Below are 26339 nucleotides of genomic sequence, written 5' to 3'. Positions count from 1 at the left end.
TGATGTGATGACGTTAAATCAACAAGGAAAATTGATTGGATTTGCAAAAAGTCATCAACGTAAGAACCAAAATCCAATGACATGTTGATTTCATGTTGAATTCATGTTAGTTGATAACTCAGCGAAATGTAAATAAAAAGTAGACGTTGAACTGATGATGTCTGTGCCCAGTGGAAGGCCAACAAATGAAATAGACAATAGCCTACATGTAGACCTATCCATGGGTGGACTGGGACCAGAACACATCCCTGGCATTTCTAATACACCGGACCATTTTTTTCCCCTTTGAGGCCCCCACACCAGCTCATTTTTCTCCTTGAGGCCCCTCGCACCGGCCCATTTTATTCCTTGAGGCCCCCATTATTCACCAGATCATTATTATTTTGCACAAAAAACCCAAGTTAGACAGGCCCACTGGTCTAAAAATGGACCAGCCCATCTGGCATTTGCCCGAAATACCACAAAACCATTCCACCCCTGGACCTATGATCTTGAAAAGGCACTCTCATTCCAAGGATTTTAGTGCTGAAAGGCAGTGGCCCAGATAAGGCTCCATAATTAACTGCATTTCTTAGTTTTAATTGTCTAGATAATTATACATCTCCATTCGTTAATTTCAAAGCTGAAAGTTTAAATTCTTCCTTACATTGTTTTACATTTTAAAGACTCTCTTCACTTTTTGCACGATTGTCTAGTTTGCCATAAAATGTAAAGATATCAGAGAATGGGCACCTTTCCAGAGCAATGACGTTTGGCCAGAGCTCTTGAGCCTATTGCTATTCGAAGTGTCTTGAAAGACGGTTAAGAAATAAGGGAGTGAACACTGGAGGGGGGGAGTCAGAGCGAAGAACCGACTAGAATGCTCACGCTTTTTACCTTGCGCGCACTAACTCACGGAGGCTACCGGAGCAACCAACAGACAACATTTGATCTGTGGGAAATATTACAAGAATGTAATGTTCCAGAAAAGCGGAAACAAAACGGGAAAGTCTCGGTGAAAGTGAGAATTTGGGATATGAAGTTTCAAGCCGCAATTTATAGCCTAAGTATCCTGAATGGAACGCTCATTACCATTTCAGTTGGAGCGACGGTTCAGGAAATGAACACATTTTTGGAGGAAATCCTGTTGATATCATCATAATTCTTTCTACCGAAATTGATCACAATAAACACTTGAGATGGAGAGTCGGATTTTGTTTACTTGCATACTGACTGGAATGTTGCTGCGGAAATCCTGTGGTCAAAACTCAGCAACTGAAGGTGAGCATTGCAGGTGGTGGCCGATGGTCTAGTGGTGGGGTGAGGGAGGAGAAGTCAGAGTATCTCCAACTGGTGTTATTATATTAAAGGCACAATACTTGTATCATCTGTCATATAATTTCTACAACTTTGACAGTAATATACACTGAGTATACAAAGCATTAAGAACACCTGCTCTTTCATGACATAGACTGACCAGATGAATCCAGGTGAAAGCTATGATCCCTTATTCATGTCACTTGTTAAATCCACTTCAGTCAGTGTAGATGAAGGGGAGGAGAAAGGTTAAAGAAGGATTTTTAAGCCTTTGAGACGTGTGCCATTCAGAGGGTGAATGGGAAAGACAAAATATTAAGTGCTGTTGGGTTTTTCATGCTCAACAGTTTTTTCCTGTGTGTATTAAGAATGGTCCACCACCCAAAGGACATCCAGCTAACTTGACACAACTGTGGGAAGCATTGAAGTCAACATGGGCCATCATCCCTGTAGAACGCTTTTGAAACCTTGTAGAGTCCATGCCCCGATGAATTGAGGCTGTTCTGAGGGCAAATCTTGGAAGGCATTCTTAATGTTTGGTATACTCAGTGTATGTTGATATCTGTTCCTGACTTTAACACTATGTGAAATTGATGTGCTTATTATTCCATGCGATGTCAATTAAAACATATGATTGATCATAACACCATTACTGAATGCTTGTTACAACCATGCATGTGGTAGTTAGAGCTCTTAACATATACTGTAGTGGTGAAAACTAAACTTGCTGGTGAGTCAGTTCCATCTGTCAGTGGTCTGTCTTTATGACTCAGTGTAAGTATACAGTGGACAGGCAGAACATTAGACTTCTTACACAGACTTCCATTTATAGACAATAGACAGGCTTTGACTAACATAGCTTAATTACTTTCTATGCGTCTCACACAAACGTAGAAATCAGTGGCGGTCAGTGCCGTTTACGATGAGGGAGGACGACTGTCATTCATATTCCATTCAACACAGTTCAATGTAACATTGATAGGTTTAGGCTACTACATGATACTCAACTGTTCCCTATACCCATCATGAGATTGCTACAACCTAGCCTATTAATGAAAGTTTATAATGTAGGTGCACACAGGTTGAGAGAAAAGCAGACAGTGACACATGGACAGACAGTGACACATTCAATACTGCCTTGCACACTCTTGCCTGTATCTAGCTTATCTGGGGTGTAGTCATTAGTCCGACAGTTGCAAATGAGAGTTTCTATTAGACAAATTCAGGTATTTTTTTTAATCTCCGTTTCATTTGCATCCGTTTAAGAAAAGTTTTTCAACAGAATCGGCAGAATGAATACACCCCTGATCATAGCAGCCACGTTGTATTCATTCTATCCTCTATGCACTCTCCTCCTCTCACCTTCTCCCTTTGTTTGTGGACTTCAATGAACAACACATCAGCTGTATGTGACCAGGTGAAAAAAACTTTCCAAGCCAAACCATGTCATAACCGCTACACACAGCCTACATCATTGTCTCCATATTAGCTAAAGTACCGTCCTAGTCAACATAGCTAATAATACTAATGTGTTAGTAAACCCGCTACAATCATGCAGTAACGTTACAGTGTATAGTCAGTAAGCAGTTAGACTGGCAGGCCCCGGTGGCAATACATTAATAAAACGAAAAGCTTACCTTGACTTGGAGGAGTTTCGGTGTTGTATTGAATAGTCATAGCCAGCTAGCTAACATAGCATCCCTCTGTTTTATCCGGGTGTTTGAGTAACTAAACTAGCCAGCTGCATTTGCTAGCTAAGTAAGTTAAACTGAAAACTTAAACTCTTTCTCTCTCTCTCTTGCTTCTCCTTCATTTTTGAAGAAATTAATTTGTTGAAAACTGTTCAACTATTATCTTTCTCTCTCTTTGAGTCAACTACTCACCATATTGTATGCACTACAGTGCTAGCTAGCTGTAGCTTATGCTTTCATTACTAGATTAATTCTCTGATCCTTTGATTGGGTGGACAACATGTCAGTTCATGCTGTAAGAGCTCTGATAGGTTGGAGGACGTCCTCCGGTGTCATAATAACTGTGTAAGTCTATGGAAGGGGGTGAGAACCATGAGCCTCCTAGGTTTGATATTGAAGTCAATGTACCGAGACGAGAATGGAAGCTAGCTGTCCTCCGGCTACACCATGGTGCTACCCTACAGAGTGCTGTTGAGGCTACTGTAGACCTTTATGTGTTTTAATCAATTATTTGGTAATGTGAATATATTTAGTATAGTTTTATCTAAAAAGGATAACTTTTTCAATGTTTTACCATTTTTATTTTTATGAAATTCACTGAGGAGGATGGTCCTCCCCTTCCTCCTCTGAGGAGCCTCCACTAATAGAAATGCTTTTAATACTAAAGACTGGCAGAGAATCACAGATGATCCAGGTTTGATTCCCTGTGATGATGTATTTAGATCCTACTTATAGCCTACTGGTGGTGATATAGCCACATAATGTTTTAGAACCAAGAAGCGCTGTGGAGGAGGCCTTTTCTAACACATCTGAGCTGTGTGTGTGTGTGTGTGTGTGTGTGTGTGTGTGTGTGTGTGTGTGTGTGTGTGTGTGTGTGTGTGTGTGTGTGTGTGTGTGTGTGTGTGTGTGTGTGTGTGTGTGTGTGTGTGTGTGTGTGTGTGTGTGTGTGTGTACATGCATGTGTGAAGCAGGTTATTTTCAGTTACTCCCATGCCCATGAAGGCTCTGTGGTTTCATAATTTACATTCAGTGTGTAACCACTAATATACAGTATTAGTCAAGCTTGTTCAGGGTGTACTGTAAACCTAACACCGCAATAAAGCTAATACTAATGTACAAGACAGTTCAGACCCAAACAGTTGGTTTACAGTAAACATAGAAACCAGAGAGACACAGACAGAACTACAGTTTACTGGGGCTTAACATTAGAGGCCATATGTGCAGTGTAACTGCAGCTCCTCCCTCTTAGGGAGCTGGAGTACAAAGTCCAGATGTGTGTGTGTGTGTGTGTGTGTGTGTGTGTGTGTGTGTGTGTGTGTGTGTGTGTGTGTGTGTGTGTGTGTGTGTGTGCATGCGTGTGTGCTTGAGTGTACACTCGTCTTTCAACACTACACTCTTATCAGTACAGCGACCACACATCGAGTGTCAAATTGAAGCGTTAAGAAATTCATTGCTAAGGGCCCCCAAAAAATAATGAATTTCCAAAGCACTCAACGCTGGAAAATTAACATGGCACGTCTCTCTCACTATCCCTTCCTTCCTCCCTCTCGCTCGCTCTTTCTCTCTCTCGCTCTCTCTGTATATGGGTATACGTCTACTACCGCACATTCCTCTTCTTCTCACAAATGGAACTGCCAATACACACCTCCCCCTTAACATTTCTCTCTCTCTCTATCCCCACCTCCAACCTACCCTCCTTCTTATACCACCAATATGCGGAGTTCCTTCAGCTCTCCCCCTCACCCCTTCTTACTCACTGTCTCTCTTTAATTAGAAGCACTGCTCCGTGCTACTGTTATGAAATATGGAACATTTGTAAAATGTTGCCTAGTCTAAATGTTATGACAGCATTTTTATCCATCCCTCATCTGGCCACCCCTCCTCTGATCTATCTCACTTTTTCATCCCTTATTTTAGGTTGGCCTGTTTGTTTTGATCTGGTCGTATCGCTGTAATTACTTGTTTTCCACTCATTTCCTTTCTTCGGACAGTTCACACCTCTCCACATATTTCTTCTCTTTTCATTTTGTTTCAGTTTCTCCCGCTTTCAGACTTATGGCATTTTCTATAAAGGTTTTAATGACTGTGGGACAGTGTTGTTCCCAGGAGGTGGATGGTGAGGGGGAGATTCTTTGTGTGTGTGTGTGTGTGTGTGTGTGTGTGTGTGTGTGTGTGTGTGTGTGTGTGTGTGTGTGTGTGTGTGTGTGTGTGTGTGTGTGTGTGTGTGTGTGTGTGCGTGTGTGTGTGCGCGATTGTGTGCACACTCACATACTGAACGAGGACCACTGGAAAAAGTTAAGGGAGGGAGAAGGAATCAGAGAGAGAGTGAGAAAAGAGAGAGAAAGTTGAAAATAGTAGTGGGTTTTCCCACAGATGCTCCACACAGTCTCAGTGAGTTGTGGGATTGTACTTATTTATCCCTGTAAATGTTGGCTGGCTATCATTTATAATTAGTTTGCTTCTCTACGGCAAGTTTGTGGGTAAACAAATAACTATACCACATTGTTTCCCTGTTTCCCACATACACTAATTGTAGTGTATCTCGCACATCTACTATAAGCACTATGCTTATAGAAAGTTCCCCATTGTGAAGGCCCACAGTGGTGTAAATATTGCTTAACTCTGGGAGTATTTAATTCTCAACAGTATGCTTTGACTTATTCAGTTATTAATTTTCACATAATATTAGCATTATATTCTATAGCTATAGCCTATAGATATGAATCTATATGCTATATACCCTATATCTGTAAAAATCTAGTGGATGTGTGTCCACCACCTGTAACGCTCTCCTTTCCTTTCCTCTCAGTGCTGAACTGCTGTGAGGGCGACATCCTCTTCCTATTGGACTCCTCGGGCAGCGTCTCATCCTATGAGTACTCCCGCATGCTGGGCTTCCTGTCTGAGCTCCTCCTCCCCTTCTCATTGGGCGAGGACCAGGTGAGGGTGGGGCTACTGCAGGTGGGCACCCAACCCCGCCTCGAGTTTGGCTTTGACGCCCACAATACCCAATCTGGCCTCCAGGGGGCACTGGGGAACACCAAGGCTCTGAGGGGTGACACCAATACAGAGGAGGCCCTCAGGATGGCCAAGGACTGGGTGCTGAAGCCTGGAGGGCCCGGGGGGGCCAGGGAAGAGCTACCCAGGGTTCTAGTTTGGCTGACGGACGGGGTGAAGCCGGGCGATGTGATTGGACCAATGGAGAAGCTGAGAGAGGAGGGCGTGGCCGTTCTGGTGATCTCCACGGGCCACGGGAACTACCAGGTGCTGCGGCAGGTGGTCACCCCGCCTGTGGAGTCACACCTGTACTTTGTGGACATCGACCATATGAGTATCATCACCGAGGACCTGAGGGATGCCATTATTGGTGGGTGTGTGTGGCGTTCTGTGCGTGTCCAATTTGATTCCTCAATTGACAGCAATTGACATGGACCCGACCCCTTCTTTTGAGCTCTACTCTAGACTTTGCTGCTGTACAAATGCATGTCTCCATTCTACTCCTTTATCACGTACCCACTCCTAGAGACTGTGAGACATAGAGGGATGCAGAGACAGTGTATGTTAGACTGTAATGAAAGAGGGGGGCCTATTAATAAAGAAATTATCCTACCGTGCTCCTCTATGGTGCCAGACCTAGAGGGTATTTATAGAGGGTATTTCTCTGGTCAGATAGAGTACCAGTCATATGGACACACTTCCAGTAAACATATGTAGCTCTAAGACAGGATGCATACTATAGTGATGGGCAGACGCATAGTGTAAATACAGGTTCTTTACGACACATAAGGAGAAATACATGGTCCCTCTAGCGAGTGCCTGAAGTTCCTATCCTCTGACACTGAAACCTTTCTTGGGTTTGCTATTTGTTACAGAAGTATCTTCAAACTGGGTTGTCTATTTCGAGGGGTTTTATGGCATGCGTTGTGAATGCATTAGGGAACCCACAGTCTGTGTGTCTGTCTGAGCTTCTCTCTTTCATCCTTTTCCTCCCTCTCTTTTTTGCCATCTTGTTCTGGTTATCCAAGGATGAATGCTCACCGGTGAGAGAACGGAATCTGCACACTGTGATAATATGGTCGTAAAGGTGTTTAGGCAAGAGGAGGCTGGTGAAGGGAGGGTGGCTTAAGTAATAGCTGGAATGGAATGAATGGAACGGTATACTGCCATCGTCCCAATATACCGTTCCATTCATTCAATTTCACCCATTACAATGAGCATGTCCTTCAATTTAAAGTGACACCAGCCTCCACTGGAGTTTTATATTTCACCAGTGTTTCAGTCCTTCGGTCTCGTTCTGTCTCTCCTCTAACAGAGATCCTTTGGGCTGAACGGCTCCAGGTGCGAGATGTGTCCACAAACAGCGCTGTGCTGCAGTGGCGACCGGTTCTGGCCGGTTTGACCGGTTATTATGACATCCGGTTTGGACCGGCTCCCAGTGGGGGAGTGGTTGGAGGAGGAGCAGGGGGGCCTGGTACCAGCCCCAGTACCAGCGGTGGCCAGTACCAGAGACTCACCCGGCCAGGGGACTCTAGCACGGCCAGGCTGACGGGACTAAAGCCAGACACCATCTACACAGCCACTCTGACTCCTGAGTCCAACCTGCAGGTGCTCAACCCCCTCTCCGTCACCTTCACCACTAAGCCAGGTAAGAGGTGGCATGTTTACATTTGACATTTACAACATTTACATTGTTACAATTAACAATGTTGGCTCAGTTGGTTGGGATGTGGTGTCTTTGGGGTTGTGTCCAGCATGGGCACACTGTATACCGAATATTCTGAAGTCACTTTCGACAAAAGCACCTGGTAAATCACCAGATTATATATATATTTTATTATTATATTATTACATATAATTTATCGTCTCCTCAGAGGTGTTGAGCCCAGCCGTGGTGACGGTGTCTGACTCAGAGGCCAACAGTGTGAGGGTGAGCTGGGGTCCTCTGCAGCCGGAGTCTGTCCAGAGCTTCCAGGTGGAGTACTCAGCGCTCCCGGGGGGGAAGCTCCACATGACTACTGTGGGCCGGGGGCAGAACTCCACCATGCTGACCAACCTCCAGCCAGACACCCAGTACCTGGTCACCGTGAGCGCCCGTCACTCCTATGGCCAGGAGAGGGCCATGTCTGTCAAAGTGTGCACTGAGGAGGGTAAGGAGCATAGAGCATTAAGGATATGTTCTTAGGCACAGATGCGGTATGGGATTAGCCTCAAAGTTTTTAAACTGAAGCAATAAAATGGGAAAATGCTAAATGTACGATTACCCTTCACATACCACTGTATAGATGCAGCACGTAGGCCTTTTTCTCTCTCTCTCAATTTAATTTCAATTGCTTTATTGGCATGACGTAACAATGTAAAGATTGCCGAAGTGTACTTTGGAAAATTAATCCCATCCTTCCCTCCCTCCCTTCTCAGTGAGGCCGGATCTTGCAGACCTGCGGCTGACCACGGTGGGCAGTGACTCTGTGCAGGTGGACTGGAAAGCCAGCATGGATGGCCTCAGGGGCTACTGGCTCACCTGGGAGGGACAGGACGGCCATGGCTCTACCACCGCCCAGCGCTCCTCCTTCTACCTGCCCCCCAACTTACTGTCCACACGTCTGACACACCTGCCCCCCGCCACCAGAGTGTGTGTGTCGCCTGTATACCGGACGACACGCGGGAAGGGCCTCTGCTGCACGGCCCAGTTTCATTCAGGTGAGAGAATGGGCCGCCGCCATTTTGAATGAGGACGTGAACCCTTCAGCACTGTTGGTTGGGGTCAGTTAATTTCAGTTGTGTTGAGTTGGTCAATTGGAGCAAATATGGATATTTTTAAGGCATGTTCAATTGGATCCTAGAATTGGCGCTTTTGAATGCATCCAAGCCAACTCTTTGTTTGGATAAGGATGAGATTTGAATTACATTTTGAATCTGAAGATGTAGCCTTTTTCTTGCCCATATTACAACATTGATTCACAGGTAGCATGTTGCCAGGACTCCTGAGAATTGTTTTAACAACTCCAAAATAGTTCCTGCTAGACAGGATGTTCCTATAAAAAAATCTATGAGCCTAATACTAAATACATGTAATTTAACTGTCAAAATACATTTTGATGACCTTTTAATTTGGCATGAACTTTACCAGTCATGATGTTTTCATCTTATTGTCAAACAAATTACTTCAAAAAGTAGGGTACATGCATATGTTCGTCCACTCGTGTAAAATAAATTCAGCAACCAAACAGTGCACTGTGCACTCGCGCCATTTGATGAATGGAAAGAGACATCTGTTAGAAAGTTGGTTGAAATTTCAGTTTAATCCACCAGAAAAGACAGAACAAATAATACAACAACTATTGTGATTAAACGCAAATACATTGATTAAAAAACCCCATTAAAAACAAAAACTAAAAAAAGAGGTATAATCTTTGTAAATGATATCATAAATATGACTGGTGGAGTTATGTCACACATGCAGCTAACAAAAATATATGGAATTGTCTGCGCTACACAAAATTACAATCAACTAATTGCAGCATTAACGCAAAAACGGAAGAGGCAAGTGTAATGGGGAAAAAGTTTGGAACTGGTTTGGTCGGCCCTGCATTAAAGACCAACATTGGTTAAAGAAAATTGTGATAAATAAAAAAGTATACCACTTTCATTTAAGGACCAAAAAATGGACAGCTGTACCATATAGATTGCAAAATAGTTGGGAAGTGATTTTTGATGTACCAACTCCATGGCACGTTTTATGAACTGATACGCATAATGACACCGGATTCAAAACTTTTTCAATTTAAATTATACAAAATTCTTGCAACCAATAGAATGTTATATATGGGGATACAACCATCCCAGCTCTGCAGATTTGGCTGCGAAGAGACAATCAATACATCATTTGTTTTGGTACTGTCCATATGTAGCTTGTTTTTGGTCGCAGGTCCAGGAATGGCCGAAGAATTGCAAGATTTACCTGGAGCTAACTCTGCAAATAGCACTGCTGAGTCTTTTGGAAAGTCATAGTCAATCGATCAATAATGTAATAATACTTTTAGCAAAAATGTTTTATTAATTTACAATTTGTAGAAACTATGGGAATAGAAGGGATCAGAACCTTTCTTTATTTTTCAAGTAACAGACCCATCTCAACATCAACTGTTCAGAGGAGACTTTGTGAATCAGGCCTTCATGGTCAAATTGTTGCAAAGAAACCACTACTAAAGGACACCAATGAGAAGAAGATATGTGAGATTTTTGGTTCCAACCGCCGTGTCTTTGCGAGCGCAGAGTAGGTGAACGGATGATCTCCACATGTGTAGTTCCAACCGTGAAGCATGGAGGAGGTGATGGTGTGGGGGTGCTTTGTTGGTGACACTGTCAGTGATCTATTTACAATTCAAGGCACACTTAACCAGCAAGGCTACAACAGCATTCTGCAGCGACACTTCATCCCATCTGGTTTGCGCTTAGTGGGACTATCATTTGTTTTTCAACAGGACAATGACCCAACACACCTCCAGGCTGTGTAAGGGCTATTTGACCAAGAAGGAGAGTGATAGAGTGCTGCATCAGATGACCTAGCCTCCACAATTACCCAACCTCAACCCAATTGAGATGGTTTGGGATGAGTTGGAACGCAGAGTGAAGGAAAAGCAGCCTACAAGTGCTTAGCATATGTGGGATCTCCTTCAAGATAGTTGGAAAAGTATTCCAGGTGAAGCTGGTTGAGAGAATGTCAAGAATGTGTAAAGCTGCTTCTTTGAAGAATCTCAAATCTCAAATATATTTTAATTTGTTTAACACTTTTGGGTTACTACATGATTCCATGTGTTATTTCATAGTTTTGATTTCTTCACTATTATTCTACAATGTAGAAAATAGTAAAAATAAATAAAAACCCTTGAATGAGTAGGTGTGTCCAAACTTTTGACTGGTACTGTATATATACAGTGCCTTCGGAAAGTATTCAGATCCCTTTACTTTTTCCAAATGTTGTTACGTTACAGCCTTATTCGGAAATTGATTAAATAAAAACCTTATTTATGTAAGTATTCAAACCCTTTGCTATGAGATTCGAAGTTGAGCTCAGGTGCATCCTGTTTCCATTGATCATCCTTAAGATGTTTCTACAACTTGATTGAAGACCTCCTGTGGTAAATTCAATTTATTGGACATGATTTATAAAGGCACACAACTGTCTATAAAAAGGTCACCCAGTTGACAGTGCATGTCACAGCAAAAACCAAGCCATGAGGTCAAAGGAATTGTCCGTAGAGCTCAGAGACAGGATTGTGTCAAGGCACAGAATGGAAGAAGTTTGGAACCACCAAGACTCTTCCTAGAGCTGGCCGCCAGGCCAAACTGAGCAATCAAGGGAGAAGGGACTTGGTCAGGGAGGTGGCCAAGGACCCGATGGTCACTCTGACAGAGCTCTAGAGTTCCTCTGTGCAGATGGGAGAACCTTCCAGAAGGACAACCATCTCTGCAACACTCCACCAATCAGGCCTTTATGGTAGTAGCCAGACTGAAGCCACTCCTCAGTAAAAGGCACATGACAGCCCACTTGGAGTTTGCCAAAGGGTGGCACCGAAAGGACTCTCAGACCATGAGAAACAAGATCCTCTGGTCTGATGAAACCAAGAACTCTTTGGCCTGAATGCCAAGCGTCACGTCTGGAGGAGACCTGGCACCACCCCTATGGTGAAGCATGGTGGTGGCAGCATCATCATCATCATCCTGTGGGGATGTTTTTCAACGGCAGGGACTGGGAGACTAGTCAGGATCGAGGCAAAGATGAACGGAGCAAAGTACATAGAGATCCTTCATGAAACCTGCTCCAGAGTACTCAGGACCTCAGACTGGGGCGAAGGTTCATCTTCCAACAGGACAACAACCCTAAGCACACAGCCAAGACAACGCAGGAGTGGCTTCGGGACAAGTCTCTGAATATCCTTGAGTGGCCCAGCCAGAGCCCGAACCTGAACCCGATCGAACATCTCTGGAGAAACCTGAAAATAGCTGTGCAGAAACGCTTCCCATCCAACCTTACAAAGCTTGAGAGGATCTGCAGAGAAAAATGGGAGAAACTCCCCAAATACAGGTGTGCCAAGCTTGTAGCGTAATACTGAAGAAGACTGGAGGCTGTAGTCACTGCCAAAGGTGCTTCAACAAAGTATTGAGTAAAGGGTCTGAATACTTATGTAAATGTGATATTTCCGTTTTTGTATTATTTATAAAATTGCAAAATTTCTAAAAGCCTGATTTTGCTTTGTAATTAAGGCGAGATTGTGTGTTGATTGATGAGGGGAAAAAACTATGTAATCCATTTTAGAATAAGGCTGTAATGTAACAAAATGTGGAAAAAGTCAAGGGGTCTGAATTATTTCTGAAGGCACAGTATATATATATATATATATATATATATATATATACACTGCTCAAAAAAATAAAGGGAACACTTAAACAACACAATGTAACTCCAAGTCAATCACACTTCTGTGAAATCAAGGAAGCAACAGGAAGCAACACTGATTGACAATAAATGTCACATGCTGTGGTGCAAATCGAATAGACAACAGGTGGAAATTATAGGCAATTAGCAAGACACCCCCAATAAAGGAGTGGTTCTGCAGATGGGGACCACAGACCACTTCTCAGTTCCTATGCTTCCTGGCTGATGTTTTGGTCACTTTTGAATGCTGGCGGTGCTTTCACTCTAGTGGTAGCATGAGACGGAGTCTACAACCCACACAAGTGGCACAGGTAGTGCAGCTCATCCAGGATGGCACATCAATGCGAGCTGTGGCAAGAAGGTTTGCTGTGTCTGTCAGCGTAGTGTCCAGAGCATGGAGGCGCTACCAGGAGACAGGCCAGTACATCAGGAGATGTGGAGGAGGTCGTAGGAGGGCAACAACCCAGCAGCAGGACCGCTACCTCCGCCTTTGTGCAAGGAGGAGCACTGCCAGAGCCCTGCAAAATGACCTCCAGCAGGCCACAAATGTGCATGTGTCTGCTCAAACGGATAAAAAACAGACTCCATGAGGGTGGTATGAGGGCCCGACGTCCACAGGTGGGGGTTGTGCTTACAGCCCAACACCGTGCAGGACGTTTGGCATTTGCCAGAGAACAAGAAGATTGGCAAATTCGCCACTGGCGCCCTGTGCTCTTCACAGATGAAAGCAGGTTCACACTGAGCACGTGACAGACATGACAGAGTCTGGAGACGCCGTAGAGAACGTTCTGCTGCCTGCAACATCCTCCAGCATGACCGGTTTGGCAGTGGGTCAGTCATGGTGTGGGGTGGCATTTCTTTGGGGGGCCGCACAGCCCTCCATGTGCTCGCCAGAGGTAGCCTGACTGCCGTTAGGTACCGAGATGAGATCCTCAGACCCCTTGTGAGACCATATGCTGGTGCGGTTGGTCCTGGGTTCCTCCTAATGCAAGACAATGCCAGACCTCATGTGGCTGGAGTGTGTCAGCAGTTCCTGCAAGAGGAAGGCATTGATGCTATGGACTGGCCCGCCCGTTCCCCAGATCTGAATCCAATTGAGCACATCTGGGACATCATGTCTCGCTCCATCCACCAACGCCACGTTGCACCACAGACTGTCCAGGAGTTGGCGGATGCTTTAATCCAGGTCTGGGAGGAGATCCCTCAGGAGACCATCCGCCACCTCATCAGGAGCATGCCCAGGCGTTGTAGGGAGGTCATACAGGCACATGGAGGCAACACACACTACTGAGCCTCATTTTGACTTGTTTTAAGGACATTACATCAAAGTTGGATCAGCCTGTAGTGTTTTTCCACTTTAATTGTGAGTGTGACTCCAAATCCAGACCTCCATGGGTTGATACATTGGATTTCCATTGATTATTTTTGTGTGATTTTGTTGTCAGCACATTCAACTATGTAAAGAAAAAAGTATTTAATAAGATTATTTCATTCATTCAGATCTAGGATGTGTTATTTTAGTGTTCCCTTTATTTTTTTGAGCAGTGTATATATATATATATATATATGGGGGATTGGAAATGATGCAGACAATTATATTGATGGAAGCTACAATATATCAGCAATATTAAAGCTGATCTGCCCCCTAAACAAAACAAAAACACAAAAAGAGATGTGTTACAAAACACCAAAAAGTCTAATTACGTTCGCCTCTTGCTGACGAAAGGACCTTTTTTGAAGAAAGAAAAGTTGGGACACCTGAAAAGGGGCTGAGATACGGGACTGTCCCGGGATGACAAATGCAGTGGTGCAACCATGTTTAAACCATGACACAGAGGTAGGGGTGTGTGTTTAATTTGGAATAAGCTTTCATTTTAATATTTACCACTGTAGCAGTATAAATTGCATTTGAAACAAATAGGAGAATGGTTAAAGAAGTATTATTTAGAGCCCCCCCCCCCTCCAAGTTTGACTTTGTTGCATCTAGTTCATGTCTCATTCTGGGGGTCTAAGACACCAACTGGGCCCTCCGTAATGAGCACTCTGCCACTAGATTCTGTCTGACCCCGAAGTAACCACACCAAAAAGTAGTTGTGGTTATGGCTACTGGGGTTTCCATGGCAACTAACTAACAGTGTTCATTACAGTTTGATATGGTATGCCTCTTGGCTTGCTACTGGGAAGGTCTGGTGTGAGGTTTTAATGTGCGTCTGTTTCCTTCTGCCTTTCAGATGCATCGGCTTGGGGCCACAGATCATAACATTGCTGAGTTTAACAGGCACTGTACTATGGCAAGGATGGAGGGAGGAAGGAGAAGAACAGATAGAAGAACAATACATCTGAACTTGCATCCCGCTCAGTTCATTCTATCCTCTCTGGACATCATCCACAATACACGAGGCCTTTGGCTTACATAGCACTTGTGTTTAATAGATACTGATACAATACATATAGGCTTACTGTACTATAAAACTGTTGCTCTATTAGTCAGCACCCTAACTGAACTGTGAGTTGCTATCTTCTGCAATGCAGACATCTTGATTTTCACATATTGCCTAAAACCTGTAATCACACTTAAAACATTTGTTTGTTTGACTGTTTGTTTTACATATGATCTTAAGATAGAGGTGGGCCAAGCATAGCAGTCTAGATCAAGCTAATTCTGGTTTGCGGTATCATACAAGATGTAGTTTTAATCAAAAAGATTAACGTACAGTAACACATTTTTCTAGCGCACAGAGAGCAACTATGTAATATACTTTCAATGTTTCCCAAGGCACCCACCCCTAATATTTTGTAACATTGAATACATGTGTGCGCAAACTCAGCTTAGACTTTAATTGAAGGGCAAGTGAACACAGAACCCTTAATAACAGAGAGGAACTCCTTTGAACTAATTACAAATCCCAAACAGATTCTCTATGTAGCTACACTGATAAAACTACAGACAGATGTTCTACTAGTGAGATGTTGCAGATGTTTTTTTGATAAAGGATGGTCACACTGATATTTTCCAGGATTGTTTTGACTCATCACCACCAACACTTATACATGGAGGTATTGGCAAACTGTTACATTGGATGATGCTGTATTCAGTCATACAGGTTGGCCATTAAACCAGGGGGCATACAGTGAGTATCATAAGTATTCATACCCCTTGACTTTTTCCACATTTTGTTGTGTTACAAAGTGGGATTAAAATGGATTTAATTGTAATTTTCTTTGTCAACGATCTACACAAAATAATCTGTTATGTCATAGTGGAAGAAAAATTCTAACATTTGTAAAAAGATACAGTAATATATTTTGATTAGATAAATATTCAAGTACGTGTTAGAAGCACCTTTGGCAGTAATTACAATTTTGAGTCTTTCTGGGTAAATCTCTAAGAACTTTGCATACCTGGATTGTACAATATTTGCACATTTATTCTTCTTAAAATTCTTCGATTTGCAAGTCTTGCCATAGATTTTCAAGACGATTTAAGTCAAAACTGTAACTAGGCCACACAGTAACATTCAATGTAATCTTGGTAAGCAACTCCAGTGTATATTTTGGCCTTGTGTTTTAGGTTTTTGTTCTGTGAAAGTTGAATTTGTCTCCCAGTGTCTGTTGGAAAGCAGACTGAACCAGGTTTTCCATTAGGATTTTTCCTGTGCGTAGCTCTATTCCGTTGCTTTTTATCCTAAAAAACTCCATAGTCCTTGCTGATGACACCATGCTTGAACATGTGAAGAGTGGTATTCAGTGATGTGTTTGATTTGTCCCAAACATAATGCTTTGTTTTCAGGACATAAAGTTCATTTCTTTGGCAATTAAAAAAAAAAAAGTTTTACATTAGTGCCTTATTGCAAACAGGATGCATGTTTTGGAATATTTTTTATTCTGTACAGGCTTTTTTCTTTTCACTCCATCATTTAGGTTAGTATTGTGGTGTAACTACAATGTTGTTGATCCATCCTAAGTTTTCTGCAATCACAGCCATTAAACTCTGTAACTGTTCCAAAGTCATCTTTGGCCTCATGGTGAAATCCCTGAACAGCTTCCTTCCTCTCCTGCAACTGAGTTAGGAAGGACGCATGCATGGCCGCGGGAAGATGTTTTGGATTAGGGGTGCGGGTTGAGGGATGGGGGGGTGCCGAGGAGTATTTTTGTTTGCTCATACAGGATCAATAATGGCCTAGTTAATTATTTGTGTGATTTTTTAAAATGTATTTATTTATCAGGGGGTGATGCAGCACCCCTACTTCCAGCAGCTATGATATCTTTGTAGTGACTGGGTGTATTAATACAGCATCCAAAGTATAATTAATAACTACACCATGCTCAAAGGGATATTCAATCTACCAATAAGTGCCCTTCCTTGTGAGGCGTTGCTCGGGGATTTGAACTTGCAACCTTTCGGTTACTAGCCCAACGCTCTAACCTCTAGGCTACCCTGCCACGCTTGTTAAGCCAACATTTACTCCTGAACTAATTTATGCTTGCCTAAACAAAGGGGGTGAATACTTATGCAACAACTAGATTTTAGTTATTTAATTTGTAAACATTTGTAAAAAAATATATTTTCACTTTGACATTATAGAGTATCTTGTGTAGATCACCATTACATCTATTTCAATCCCACTTTGTAACATAACAACGTTTAAAAAATCTAATGGATGAATACTTATGATACCCACCGTAGGTCTGCAGAGGAAATATAAATGATTCTACCAAATTCCTTTGACCGTGTTCATACTGTACTGTGTGTGGAGATCTGTTCACAGTTTCTGGCTCTGTTTACTGCTGGTCTCTGCTGCCTCCCTGTGGAAGTTATACTGATGCGTTTTAGATCTACATTTTTAGATGTGTTCAAGGTTCTAGGTTGTTGGTTCAAATTCAATAAATTGGGAGTTGTACATCAGTTAAGACACAGGGACTGAATGCCTTTGACTATTTATTGAGGATCGGGATGCTGATTGGAGGAATTCATTAAGGAAGGGTTGATAACAAAAGGAATTGAAGAAATTAGGATGAATATGAATCAGATGTATGCCCCGCCTTTGCTGATTGGCGAGGAAAAGCGATTGGTTGGAAATGGAGGTTGTCAAAGGATGAGTCTTATTTCATGGCACTCACAATATTCAAATTTTCTCTTCTCCCTCTTTGCCATTTTCGCCTCCTGCTTTTTTCTTTTAATTGTCGCATCCTTATTTTCTTCTGCCTCATCCTTCTTCTCATTCAATCGTTTTTTTTCTCCTCAACTCTCTTTTTTGCCTCCTTCTGCACTTGCTTCTTTTCCTCCTCCTTTCCCACACTATCCTTCTCTTCTATTATCTCCCTCTCTTTATCCCTCATTCTCTGTTTCTCCTAACACCTTTTCTCCTCCTTTCGCATTATCACCAGTTCTGTCTTTTTGCCTTTTCTTCTCTGCTTTTGCCTTCTGCTGCAATTTCCTGAGGATCTGCTGTTTGTATTTTAACTCCTGTTCTATGAATTGTCTTCGTTGTTTAACACCAGTCTCTCCTCGTCACCCTCATTATCACTCAGAAGTCTCCTCCCTCTCCTTCTTCTCTTTTTTCTCACTCTCCTTTAGGTACTCCTTTCCCTTCCTCCTCTCTTCCTCAGTTTCACTGTCACTCTTGAGAGGTTGTCTCTTGCGCAGAGGTCTCCTCATTCTGGAGGATATTTCTCAGAGGGACTCCAGAGATTCAGTCTCACCCACTGAGTCCTCCTCAGAGGTTATAACCCCGGGAGGTCCAGAGCAGGAGCAGCCATTGGTGAGGACAGCAGGAGGGGCTTGGCGTGTGGTACTGGAGGATGGCACTGAGGGCTTGGGGGGAAGAGATGCTGGGGCACGCTCCCTGGTCTGTCCAGGGTGAGGTGCAGCTGGGTATGGCAAGGGGGAGGGGGGGCAGGCAGGGAACTTAGTGCCACCATGTCTGGCTGGCTTTGGAAAATACCAGCTCTGCCCTGAGAAAGGATGGGCAGAGTTGGGATGCATGATGGAGGAGGCTGACTGCTGCTTCACCACTCTGTGTGGAGCCAGACAGAGGGGTGGACGGATAGACGAAAATACAGACGGAATTTAACTCGACTCTAACCTTACCCAGAGGCCAAAGCTGGTTCGAAAGTACATCATTATTACAATGAAATGACCCCCATCTACAAAACAGAGGATGATGATCAGGCCTTACCTCCTCCTATATGGCTCTCAGAGTTTTCAGCTCCTCCCAGATGATCTCATGTCCATCCCTCTCTTTTTCTGAAACATGTTCACTCCCACACGTCCTCCTGCGAGTCAGCCCTGCCCTGAAGGAGGATGGGAAGAGTTGGGAAGTCGGGGTTCTGGATGGAGGAGGCAGACGGCTGCTTCACCTCGCCACTCTGTGTGGAGACAGACAGACAGGCAACATCATAGAAGATCTCCCACATACAATACAGTGGCCATTCCACAGTCCTCTTCCACATTACAGATACAGGATATATCAGAATGGTCAGTTCTATCTGGGAGCCTTGGGACCTCCCTACCCCATTGAAGTTGACGTTTAAAATGGTTAAGGTTAGGGTTAGGTAAGAGTTAGGGTTTAGAGTAGGGACGTCCGAAGGAACCCGGATAGCACTGACCACTACAGAATAAATATATTTTTCTCCCTCTGTCTCTCCTGCTGTTTCATGGACACACCATCCCACACCTCCATATCTATCTGCATCTTTGTCTGGAAGGCTTCTGTCTCAGTCTGTAAGGCTTTCATTTTAGTCTTTGTAACACGATTGAAGGTAAGAGCCAGGTGCAGACAATGTCGAAGTAACAAAAGTGTATTAAATCAAACACGGGCAGTCAAAGGTAAGGACGGCAGGCAGGCTCAGAGTCAGGTCAGGCATAGGTTGGTAATCCAGAGTAGCGGGGCAAAGGTACAGGACGGCAGACAGGGTCAGGGCAGGCAGAAAGGTCAAAACAGGCACAAAAGACAGGACAGGAGCAAGGGGAAAAACACTGGGAGGTATGAATGAACAAAACAAACTGGCAACAGACAAACAGAGAATACAGGTATAAACACACTGGGGATAATGGGGAAGATAGGCGACACCTGGAGGGGGTGGAGACAATCACAAAGACAGGTGAAACAGATCAGGGTGTGACAGTACCCCCCCCCCCCCCCCCCCCGGCGTCCTACCCGGCGAATATCTGGTTGACCGGGGTGTCGACATTGGAAAGACGCGATGAGGCCTGGGTCCAGGATGTCTCTGGCAGGGACCCAACACCTCTCCTCCGGGCCATAACCCTCCCAGTCAACCAGATACTGGAACCCCCTTCCCTGAGGTCGAACCTTCAGGAGACGGCTCACCGTGTAAGCCGGTTGGCCATCGATGAGAAGGGAGAGAGGGGTGGGCCTGGAAACAGGAGACAAAGGGCTGTGAGACATGGGCTTAGCTCTGGACACATGAAAGGTAGGATGTATACGAAGGGTCCAGGGCAACAGAAGATGAACAGCAGAGGGGCTAATAATTTTGGAGATGGGAAACGGACCGATAAACCGAGGGGAGAGTTTTCCGATTTCCACCCAGTGGGGCAGATGAGTGGGGGCTGACACCCCAGGGAACACTCAAAAGGAGATAGGCCCGTGGCAAAGCAGGGAAGGGTGTTGCGGGCGTATTCGACCCACACCAGCTGCTGGCTCCAGGTGGTGGGGTTGACGGAGACTAGGCAGTGCAGAGTAGTCTCCAGATCCTGGTTGGCTCTCTCCGACTGGCCGTTGGACTGGGGGTGGAATCCGGAAGACAGGCTGGCCGACGACCCAATGAGGGTGCAGAACGCCTTCCAGAACTGAGACGAGAACTGAGGGCCCCGGTCAGAGACCATGTCAGGATGGCGGTGTTGCCATCAGATGGAGGAAGACTCGTAACAAAGTCCAGGGAGATGTGGGACCAGGGATGGTGAGGGACAGGCAGAGGTTGGAGGAGAACAGCCGGAGATTGTCGAGGAGTCTTGTTTTGTGCACACACCGTGCAGGCGGCGACGAATGCGGAGACATCAGGGACCATGGTGGGTCACCAAAAGCTTTGTCGCACAAAAGCCAGCGTCCAGGACCACAGAGCGGACCGCGTCAGGCATGAACATCCGGTTATCTGGACCCCCCCGGGGTTTCGGCTGGGAACACTGTGCCTCCTGGACCTGTTTCCCTATACCCCAGCTGAGTGCCATCACCCTGCACGAGGTGGGAAGGATGGACTTAGGCTCCGGGGTAATAGCCATGGGGCTATAACGGCGAGACAGTGCATCTGGCTTGACATTCTTGGACCCCGGCCGATATGAGAGGGAGAAGTTGAACTGTGTGAACAGCAGGGCCCATCTAGCTTGCCTGGAGTTGAGGCGTTTGGCGGTGTGGAGATACTCCAGATTTGTGTGGTTGGTCCATACGATGAATGGGTGTTCCGCCCCTTCCAGCCAGTGCCTCAATTCCTCCAACGCCATCTTCACTGCAAGAAGGTCACGAGAAAAAGGCACAGGGATATAGCTTCAGGTCCAATGCTGGGACAGGACTGCCCCCACTCCTACATCAGAAGCATCGGCCTCCACCACGAACTGACGGGAAGGTTGAACCAGGATGGGAGCAGTGGTGAAGCGGTGTTTTAGGCCTGGTCTGCAGCAGGGGACCACGTGAACAGAACCTTGGGAGAGGGGAGTGCCGACAAGGGGGAAGCCAGGGTGCTGTAACCCCGGATAAAGCGGCGATAGAAGTTGGCAAACCTCAGAAATCGTTGCAGCTGCACCCTGGACGAAGGCTGGGGCCAGTCCACCACCACTCTCACCTTCCTGGGATCCATCTAGACACTCCCAGTGGAGATGATGCACCCCAGAAAGGGGATGGTGGAGCAATGGAACTCACACTTCTCTGCCTTAACAAATAGTTGGTTCTCCAGGAGGTGTTGAAGAACCTGTCGGACGTGGAGCACATGTTCTTGGGGGGAGCGGGAGAAGATGAGGCCTCGGGTTCTCTCAGCAATGGGATCGTTGGGGACTTCCGGGATGACTCGGAGGCAAGGTGGAATCCCTGGACGTGCGAACGAAGTCAAATTTGCTCCCCGTCCGTCATTCCCGTAGTTGCTCATCTATTTGGAAGGTCAAAGCGATGAGGGAATCGAGATCTGTAGGTAACTCCCGAGCGGCAAGCTCGTCCTTGACCTCCTCCGAGACACCGTGTAGGAACATATCGAACAGTGTTTCCTGTTTCCTGCCCGAGAAGGTGCCGTGACCGATGATACAGCACTGCAAGCAGCTGGGTTACTGAGGGGTTGTGGGGTTACCACCGTGGTAGGATGCCTCCCAGACAACCCGCGGAAATGCTCAACATTTGGACCCCCTCCATAAGGCCACGAAGCAGTTCCTCGTGATTCCCGATGGTGGCTCCTTGGGAGGAGATGGAGCCCCACAGCTGGCCCGGGTTTGCTGGGTCACTCATCCTGGCCCGAGTTTCCTGGGTCAGTTAATAACAAAAGTTTATTAAATCGAACACGGGCAGTCAAAGGTAAGGACAGCAGGCAGGCTCAGAGTCAGGTCAGGCAGAGGTCAGTAATCCAGAGTAGTGGGGCAAAGGTACAGGACTGCAGACAGGCTCAGGTTCAGGACAGGCAGAAAGGTCAAAACTAAAAAAACAAGAACTAGAAAACAGGCACTATAGACAGGACAGGAGCAAGGGGAAAAACGCTGGTAGGTATGAATGAACAAAATGAACTGGCAACAGACAAACAGAGAATACAGATATAAATACACAGGGGATAATGGGCGACACCTGGAGGGGGATGGAGACAATCACAAAGACAGGTGAAAAAAGATCAAGGTGTGACACCTTGCTGCTATTCCATGTTGGAGAATCTTGAACATGGCAGTCTCCATCTTCTGGTTGCGCTCTGTCAGCTTCTGGTCGAACTCAGAAAGCACGTTTCAAAATTCTAGAGGTGAATTTGACAAATATTGTCTAATATACACTACCAGTCAAACGTTTTAGAACACCTACTCATTCAAGGGTTTTTCTTTATTTTTCTTATTTTCTACATTATAGATTAATAGTGAAGACATCAAAACTATGAAATAACACATATGGAGTCATGTAGTAACCAAAAAAGTGTTAAGCAAATTTAAATATATTTCATATTTGAGATTCTTAAAATAGCTACCCTTTGCCTTGATGACAGCTTTGCACACTCTTGGCATTCTCTTAACCAGCTTCATGAGCTAGTCACCTGTAAGATGGCGCCGAAGAGGCTGGCTGACGTTTTACATGCCCGTAACCAATTGTGCTATTTTTGTTAGTTTCTTTGCATTGTTTGTAACTTATTTTGCACATAATGTTGCTGCTACCGTCTCTTATGACCGAAAATAACTTCTGGACATCAGAACTGGGATTACTCACCACGAACTGGAAGAAGCTTTTTCCTTTAACGAGTCCGACGAGAAAAATAAACTGCTTTCCTGGGAACAGGCCCAGATCCCTGTCCTTTGCGTGAATAAAAGGCTGAGGAAAAGAGGATGCATATCAGGCTTCCTTTTGAGAATCCGTAGGCGAGGGAGTAAACTCCCACTGCCATCAATTCTACTTGCTAACATGCAATCATTGGAAAATAACATTGATGATCTACAATTACGATTATCCTATCAATGGGACATTAAAAACTGTTATATCTTATGTTTCACCGAGTCGTGGCTGAACGATGATATGGATATGGAGCTATATAGGAGAAAGCCCTGCATCCAGCTGTTTGCTTAGAAATTCTAGGGACAATTAGGAGGCCTGCGTCTTGTGACCGTAGCGTACGTGTAGGTATGTACGGCAGGACCAAATCGGAAAGATAGGTAGGAGCAAGCCCATGTAATGCTTTATAGGTTAGCAGTAAAACCTTGAAATCAGCCCTTGCCTTAACAGGAAGCCAGTGTAGGGAGGCTAGCACTGGAGTAATATGATCACATTTTTTGGTACTATTCAGGATTCTAGCAGCCGTATTTAGCACTAACTAAAGTTTATTTAGTGCTTTATCCGAGTAGCCAGAAAGTAGAGCATTGCAGTCGTCTAACCTAGAAGTAACAAAAGCATGGATTAATTTTTCTGCATCAATTTTTGACAGAAAACGTCTAATCTTTGCAATGTTACGCAGATGGAAAAAGCTGTCCTTGAACCAATCTTGATATGTTCGTCAAAAGAGAGATCAGGGTCCAGAGTAACGCCGAGGTCCTTCACAGTTTTATTTGAGATGACTGTACGACCATCAAGATTAATTGTCAGATTCAACAGAAGATATCTTTGTTTCTTGGGACCTAGAACAAGCATCTCTGTTTTGTCCGAGTTTAAAAGTAGAAAGTTTGCAGCCATCCACTTCCTTATGTCTGAAACACATGCTTCCAGCAAGGGAAATTTTGGGGCTTCACCATGTTTCATTGAAATGTACAGCTGTGTGTCATCCGCATAGCAGTGAAAGTTAACATTATGTTTTCGAATGATATCCCCAAGAGGTAAAATATATAGTGAAAACAATAGTGGTCCTAAAACGGAACCTTGAGGAACACCGAAATGTACAGTTGATTTGTCAGAGGACAAACCATTCACAGAGACAAACTGATATCTTTCCAACAGATAAGATCTAAACCAGGCCAGAACTTGTCCGTGTAGACCATTTGGGTTTCCAATCTCTCCAAAAGAATGTGGTGATCGATGGTATCAAAAGCAGCACTAAGGTCTAGGAGCACGAGGACAGATGCAGAGACAGCTTTTTTATTTGACCTGGCTGACAGTTCCTGATCTTTTGAGAATATGATGTAAGGAGTTGCTTGAAGCGTGAGAGGAATGGGAGATGGAAGAATTCAGTGTTGAGGCAGAGGGCTCGTAGAGAGGACCCAGAGCTGCCGAGGCATCACCCAAGTGGGTTCTTCACAGAGTGGAAGAGGAGAAGTCCAGTGACTATATGACTCTTTACAAGATCACCAGCAGACTCCATCACCATCATTTACCATCCTCTGACTAGCTCCCTCCGCTCAAGCCATGAACCGACCCTCTCCATCTGCAGAAGATGCAGCATTCAAAGACTTGGCCTCTGTTGGTTGACCTGACCTGTCATGATATATTGCTTGTTTGTTTTTTGCTTATGAAGCGCTTTGAGATTTTTAATTATGAAAGCTCTCTCATTATTATTATTACCATCATCATCATCATCTTCATTAAGATGCAATGGGAAATACACTTGTAGGATTCAGACATCACATATCCTTTAAGACATCACCATCAGTGTGATGCAATGGGTTACCATGGGCAACAACAGGACATCTGACCAAAATCACAGGTCCACCCCTTTCAGTCTGGTTTCAAGGTACAGTGCCTAGCAAAACTATTCACCCCACTTGGCGTTTTTACTATTTTGTTGCATTAAAACCTATAATTTACATTGATTTTTATTTGGATTTCATGTAATGGACATACACAAAATTGTCCAAATTGGTGAAGTGAAATGAAAAAAATGACTTGTTTCAAAAAATATAAATAAATTAAAAACGGAAAAGTGGTGCGTGCATATGTATTCACCCCCTTTGCTATAACGCCCCTAAATAAGATCTGGTGCAACCAATTACCTTCAGAAGTCACATAATTAGTTAAATAAAGTCCACCTGTGTGCAATATAAGTGTCACATGATCTGTTACATGATCTCAGTATATATACACCTGTTCTGAAAGGCCCCAGAGTCTGCAACACCATTAAGCAAGGGGCACCACCAAGCAAGTGGCACTATGAAGACCAAGGAGCTCTCCAAACAGGCCAGGGCCAAAGTTGTGGAGAAGTACAGATCAGGGTTGGATTATAAAAAAATATCCAAAACTTTGAACATCCCACAGGGCACCATTAAATCCATTATTAAAAAATTGAAAGAATATGGCACCACAACAAACCTGTCAAGAGAGGGCCCTCACCAAAGCTCACAGACAAGGCAAGAAGGGCATTAATCAGAGGCAACAAAGCGACCAAAGATAACCCTGAAGGAGCTGCAAAGCTCCACAGCGGAGATTGGAGTATCTGTCCATAGGACCACTTTAAGCTGGGCTTTACGGAAGAGTGGCCAGAAAAAAATAAGCAAACATGTTTGGTGTTCGCCAAAAGGCATGTGGGAGACTCCCCAAACATATGGAAGAAGGTACTCTGGTCAGATGAAACTAAAATTGAGCTTTTTGGCCATCAAGGAAAACACTATGTCTGGTGCAAACCCAACACCTTTCATCACCCCGAGAACACCACCCCCACAGTGAAGCATGGTGGTGGCAGCATCATGCTGTGGGGATGTTTTTCATCGGCAGGGAATGGGAAACTGATCAGAATTGAAGGAATGATGGATGGCGCTAAATACAGGGAAATTCTTGAGGGAAACCTGTTTCAGTCTTCCAGAGATTTGAGACTGGGACTGAGGTTCACCTTCCAGCAAGACAATGACCCTAGCATACTGCTAAAGCAACACACGAGTGGTTTAAGAGGAAACATTTAAATGTCTTGGAATGGCCTAGTCAAAGCCCAGACCTCAATCATATTGAGAATCTGTGGTATGACTTAAAGATTGCTGTACACCAGCGGAACCCATCCAACTTGAAGGAGCTGGAGAAGTTTTGCCAAGAAGAATGGGCAAAAATCCCAGTGGCTAGATGTGCCAAGCTTATAGAGACATACCCCAAGAGACTTGCAGCTGTAATTGCTGCAAAAGGTGGCTCTACAAAGTATTGACTTTGGGGGAGTGAATAGTTATGCACGTGCAAATGTTCAGTTTTTTTTGTCTTATGTCTTGTTAGTTTCACAATAAAAAATATTTTGTGTCTTCATAGTGGTAGGCATGTTGTGTAAATCAAATGATACAACCCCCCCAAAAATCCATTTTAATTCCAGGTTGTAAGGCAACAAAATAG

General features: G+C 44.4%; 1 protein-coding gene across 1 annotated transcript; it reads left to right on the top strand.

Moving 5' to 3' along the window:
• Positions 1 to 828: 828 nt before the first annotated feature.
• LOC115165880 (von Willebrand factor A domain-containing protein 1) lies at positions 829 to 15427 on the top strand. Its single transcript, XM_029719329.1, has 6 exons — positions 829 to 1260; positions 5797 to 6354; positions 7300 to 7632; positions 7859 to 8134; positions 8403 to 8684; positions 14655 to 15427. The coding sequence occupies exons 1-6, from the start codon at positions 1179 to 1181 to the stop codon at positions 14681 to 14683; spliced, it is 1560 nt and encodes a 519-aa protein (XP_029575189.1). The 5' UTR covers positions 829 to 1178; the 3' UTR covers positions 14684 to 15427.
• The last annotated feature ends 10912 nt before the right edge of the window (positions 15428 to 26339 follow it).

Source organism: Salmo trutta, chromosome 28 (assembly GCF_901001165.1).
Source record: "Salmo trutta chromosome 28, fSalTru1.1, whole genome shotgun sequence".
Classification (NCBI taxonomy): domain Eukaryota; kingdom Metazoa; phylum Chordata; class Actinopteri; order Salmoniformes; family Salmonidae; genus Salmo; species Salmo trutta.
The sequence above is the reverse complement of the archived record's forward strand: the minus strand, read 5'-3'. Positions and strand labels throughout refer to the sequence as shown.

What these genes read in the sequence shown, in the direction of transcription:
- LOC115165880 (XM_029719329.1), top strand. Translation starts at nt 1,179, where the DNA reads ATGGAGAGTCGGATTTTGTTTACTTGCATACTGACTGGAATGTTGCTG. An exon ending in TCAAAACTCAGCAACTGAAG is followed by an intron (nt 1,261 to 5,796) that starts GTGAGCATTGCA and finishes CTTTCCTCTCAG; the next exon opens with TGCTGAACTGCTGTGAGGGC. An exon ending in CAAAGTGTGCACTGAGGAGG is followed by an intron (nt 8,135 to 8,402) that starts GTAAGGAGCATA and finishes CTCCCTTCTCAG; the next exon opens with TGAGGCCGGATCTTGCAGAC.